General features: G+C 37.8%; 1 protein-coding gene across 4 annotated transcripts in view; it reads right to left on the minus strand.

Annotated features, from left to right (window-relative positions):
* Positions 1–2,242: 2,242 nt before the first annotated feature.
* Positions 2,243–4,990, minus strand: part of LOC107712302 (MICOS complex subunit MIC60-like) — a 16,445-nt gene continuing 13,697 nt past the window's right edge. Inside the window, exons 12-14 of one of the 4 annotated variants that reach the window (XM_016517514.1) lie at positions 4,389–4,520; positions 3,472–3,601; positions 2,243–3,354 (exon numbers count right to left, since the gene is read on the minus strand). In XM_016517514.1, the coding sequence (XP_016373000.1) occupies positions 2,747–3,354; positions 3,472–3,601; positions 4,389–4,520 (870 nt within the window). In that variant the 3' untranslated portion in view covers positions 2,243–2,746. The remainder of the gene's footprint in view (positions 3,355–3,471; positions 3,602–4,388; positions 4,521–4,990) is intronic. The other 3 variants (XM_016517516.1, XM_016517515.1, XM_016517517.1) reach the window with 3 other exon arrangements.

Here is a 4,990-nt window from a genome sequence, read left to right on the forward strand (position 1 = left end):
AGCAGACGCTACTATTCTATTTTAATTCTACTTTATATTTATCTTTTTTCTTTATTTTTTTATTCTTTATTAAAAAAAACAAAAAACTAGTTTTCTATTTTTTCTATTCTATCTACTTGTTTTTCTTTGTGTGTGTGTGTGTGTATAATATATATATATACACCTTGCTACGTGTACCGAGACTTGTCATTTGCACTTATATATTGTTGCTCTTTTGTTAGTTTTGACTGCTTTTATTGTCCTCATTTGTAAGTCGCTTTGGATAAAAAGCGTCTGCTAAATTACTAAATGTAAATATCATATTTCAGCATATTTTAGTCGCTTTCATTTCAGTTTGGCAAGATAGTTTAGGAAAAGCCCAACTAGAAACGGGAAAGACTATACCTTGCTTTAGTTTCATACGGATTACATAATCAGAGAATATTCGTTTTCGATTTCGATTTGAATCGGTTCATTTAAAAGTAGACACTTCAAGTTTTCTATAGACATATTTCTCACGTCTGTGTGTCAAGTATTCGCCGAGTTTCAGTTCGTTTTTGTATTTACAGCGTTTCAGAAAGAAGTTCACGGAGACCAAAACAGCAGAAAGCGCACCCTGTTTGTTTTGTTTATTTTGTTATTGTCAGTGTACACAAATAATAGTATACCATTTATAGAGACTTTTTCTCTCTTATCAGGAAAAACTGCAAGTGAACGCGCCGGCGCGCAGAGGGTTAAAGACGCTGCATTCAATTTTACCTTTAGACGATAAATTCAGATTTCAAATTCAATATTGATTTTAGTACTGTAACGCAAATACTTTATAAAAGTATACAATTTATAGATTCGATTGATTATAGTCTTATCTGTATCTGGGTATTTTAGGTCCTTTTCTCTCTTATCAGGAAAAACTGCAAGTGAACGCGCCGGCGCGCAGAGGGTTAAAGACGCTGCATTCAATTTTACCTTTAGACGATAAATTCAGATTTCAAATTCAATATTGATTTTAGAACTGTTTAAATTATTTACAGTATGTAACGCAAGTACTTTTTAAGTAACTGTAATTAAATCACCTAAAAATTAACAGTAATCCCTTACTTTACTTTTTTCAGTGGATAAGGAGTAACGCGTTACACCCAACACTGCTTGAGTCTAATTGTATTGGCACAGAAGGGCTTCAAGTGGCATGCTGTTATTAGTGTTATTTTAAAATGTAATATTTATTGTAAGTAATGGGGTTATTTAAAGGGGTCATATGATGCTGCTAAAAAGAACATTATTTTGTGTATTTGGTGTAATGAAATGTGTTTATGCGGTTTAAGGTTAAAAAAACATGTTATTTTCCACATACTGTACATTATTGTTTCTCCTCTATGCCCCGCCCTTTTGAAACACGTCGATTTGTTACAATGTAAAAGAAAATCCACATTGTTCTTAAGGAGAGCATCTTCTACCATTCTACCCTACCTATATTGATTAGAAAGTATTGCAACTTACTTGTAAGGCCCTAAATGTTTTAGCACCTGTGTGTTTAACAGATCTTTTATCACGCTTTAATCCATCTCGCTCTTTAAGTTCACAAAAGTCAACAGTGTTTTCACATTTGGCTCCTAAACTCTGTAATAGCTGGATTAGCCTTAAATAAATACATGACATTAACTGAATGATTTATATTTTCTTAGAACTGTACATTTCTGCCATTCAGACATTACTTTGACAGTCAACTCTGATAACAGATTACTATTAATTGTAACATGGAAACATGCATATTCTTTTGTAAAGATACTTCGAAACGATATGTATTGAGAAAAGCAATAATGAATTGAATATTTACTTTATAATTATTTTTAAATCTTGAAGGCATTCTATGCTATTGTTGTTGCAACAGTTGAATGATATGACATTAACACGCACAGACCACCCACAGCTCTTTCATTCACTGCCTGATGTACATTGCATACAAAACTGCTAAGTGCCTTATCCATTTGTTTGGCTGCCTTTCTGCAGCTTCCAGGAGAAATGGCATACAAAGTTGACCCTTAATTGGATTTGGTGTATTTGTGAAATGAGTAACAGCTGCTTACCTGTGCATAACAGCTTTGCTGTCAGATCCAATATAGTACGTGCGGCTCCATCTTTCAATAACATCATAAGGGCTTAATTACATTGCGACTAATTCACAACACAATCTGCACTAAAATATGCCACTCAAACTCTTATGAATCTGTGTCCTAAAAAAAATTAAAAATGAACCCCTACTAAACCAGATCTGACCCTTTTTGAAACAACACAGACATGCAAATAACTGAAATGCCATTATTGTCAACAACCATGATTTATTGAATATCTTCAGTACTGAATGAGATGACTGATTATTCTCAACAGTTTGGGATAATAAACAACCAGTAAATATATCTGAAGCATTACATGTGAACTCTGAAACAGTGAACAGGTTTAGCATCAACAGGTTTAGCAGTTAGCCTGATGAATGCACATTTAATCCTAACCAGTGAGATGTGCGCCATATACGCTGAGGAGTGCCACTGCCGAGTGTTTCCCACATACGAACTACTGGTTGCTCTGGATGGTAGGCCACTTAAGAATTATTTTTAGGGCAAAGACTTCTTGCAAAAGTGCTTTGGACAGTTAAGAAAAACAAATTTTTGGCTAGCACACAACCTATTTATAAATTAAAGCAGAAGGTTCTGTTAATACCGGGCAAGTAACACTCCTCGTAATTTACATAATCTTGACAGAGTGGGTGTGGCTAAGGGGCCTGTGTGGTGCCCAACCCTACGGCATTAGCATATGCCGATAGCAGGCTAATCACCTGCTTTGTTTCTAAGGTGAGTCGGGCTTCTTTAAGCCAGTCCTGTGCCACACGCTGTGACTCGCCGCGAAGTTGGTTGACAAACTTAGCGGCTAGTTCCAGGTCGCCGCGCTCAATGCTGTAATTAGCGTAGGCAAGCAGCTTGAACGTGTCGAGATCTTCGGGTGCTAGTTTAGCAGGAGGCGCTACTTGCTCCCTTTCAAACAAAAGGACGGACTGCAGGTAGGACAGGAAGTACTGGTAAAGGCTGTTGCGCGTCTCATCAATAAGCGCCACGCGTCGCGCGAGGCGACGGATGTCGAAGAAACGTGCACGAAGGGAAGCTTCGCTGTAGATTCCTCGGCTGAGAGACTCTTCGGGAATGGCAGTGGCCAACGCCTGAGCGAACTCGTTTCCTGCACAGTTCTCTTTAATGACACCCACAGCGCCCTCTAGAGGCTCAGTGGGGAAATCGGCACCTGCTGACTTGAGCGTGTAGTTCAGAGCCTCTACAGAAAGCCACAACTGGTGAGCCTTACGGGCCTCCTCCTCAGCAATCACGTGACCTTGGAGACAAGGCAAACATTTAATACTGAACAATCAAAGGTCAAATGGAAGATACAAGCATGCCTCTGTTGAATGTGGTAACACTACTGGCAGAGTTTAAGCAGTTTGAGACTTACTGTCTATGGCCTCTTCAATGCCCTTGAGACGGGCATAAGCGGCGTTCATGTCCAAAGTGAAGGTGTCCAGCTGTTCTTGAGTTAGTCTGCGGTAATGAGTTTCTTGCTCCATCATCTTACTGTTCAGAATCTACAAAGACAGAATTTCATCCATTTAGATAGATTATATAATCTCTTTTCAATCTTGACTACTTTAGTCGAAACGGACAGCACTAGAGTTAGGCAATAAGAGTTATACTGATGCACCAAAAATAATTCTTTACAGAAACACCAAAACCAAAATGAAAGCGTTAATTTAGCCAAAACTGAAAATAAAGTTCAATAATGAATTATCAAATGTAATAATCATACACTCAAATAAAAACTGAGTTCTTCATAAACATTTATCTTGCACATAACATTTTATATCAGCTTTTAATTGTATAATAATTGTTTGTTGTTGAAATATAAATATTTAAATGATGGCTGTAATAAAACTTGTTTCCATGACAGATTTATTCAATACATGAATTATTAATAAAGCAACAGGTTAAGTCAAAATATAAATAATATGTAAAATAGTGTATATATTTAGCAAAATGCAGAGAAGCACTATTTAATCGTCCATGATTTTGGCTCTCCAAAACGGTTTTGGCTAAACCCGAAAATATATTTCTGTTTGCCGAGATTCCAGTGCATTTATTAAAGATGCCACGTGTCGTTTCTGTACCACTACCAACACCAAACAGAACATGTATAAACAACATATAAATATAAGCACAGTTTCAATTAAAGGCTCCCAACACCACCCTGTCTGCCACTGATCAGTCCAACAGGTAAACCCATCCCATTTTTGGAGTGAACACGTCCTTTACCTGTTAAATTCTATCATAAATTCTATGTAGTTGTTAGTCGATGTAAACAGGCAGTGTTGGTACCTCCTGGGCCTCCTCACGCAGCTCCTGTTCCTGAACCTTCAGCACGTCCCGCAGGTGATCTGTGTGTGCAGCAGCCTGACGACGCAGCTGTGTCCTCATCTCAGCCTCCATCACCTCTCGCACCTCCTGAGCCTGACACACACAGACACAGACACAGACACAGACACACAGAGACCGACACACACAGGCACACACACACAGGCACACACCCATACAGGCATGCAAACACACACAGACAGGCACACACACAGAGACACACAGACAAACACACACACACACAGAAAGCTCTCAGCATCACAGTGCAATGTCCAAACATCTCAGTGTATATCAAAGACTTACCCTGCCAACATTTTCACTGATCCCAAAATTGATCCAAAAATTTTTAGGACATGTATTCTTCTTATATTTATTTATTTATAGGATTACATTTATAATTATGCTGGCTTGAGAAAGCTAACATAGTAATACTCTATTTCAACTTATTATTATACTGAAACTAAAAAAAATTGATAGTAACTCCTAGAGCTTTAAATCTACAATCACCAAACTCAGTCAGGACCTTCAGGCAGTTTTGTCTCTGGTTGCTAAACCTTTTTTAGGGG

This window comes from Sinocyclocheilus rhinocerous, unplaced genomic scaffold (genome assembly GCF_001515625.1).
Source record: "Sinocyclocheilus rhinocerous isolate Xijiao unplaced genomic scaffold, SAMN03320098_v1.1 scaffold808, whole genome shotgun sequence".
Classification (NCBI taxonomy): domain Eukaryota; kingdom Metazoa; phylum Chordata; class Actinopteri; order Cypriniformes; family Cyprinidae; genus Sinocyclocheilus; species Sinocyclocheilus rhinocerous.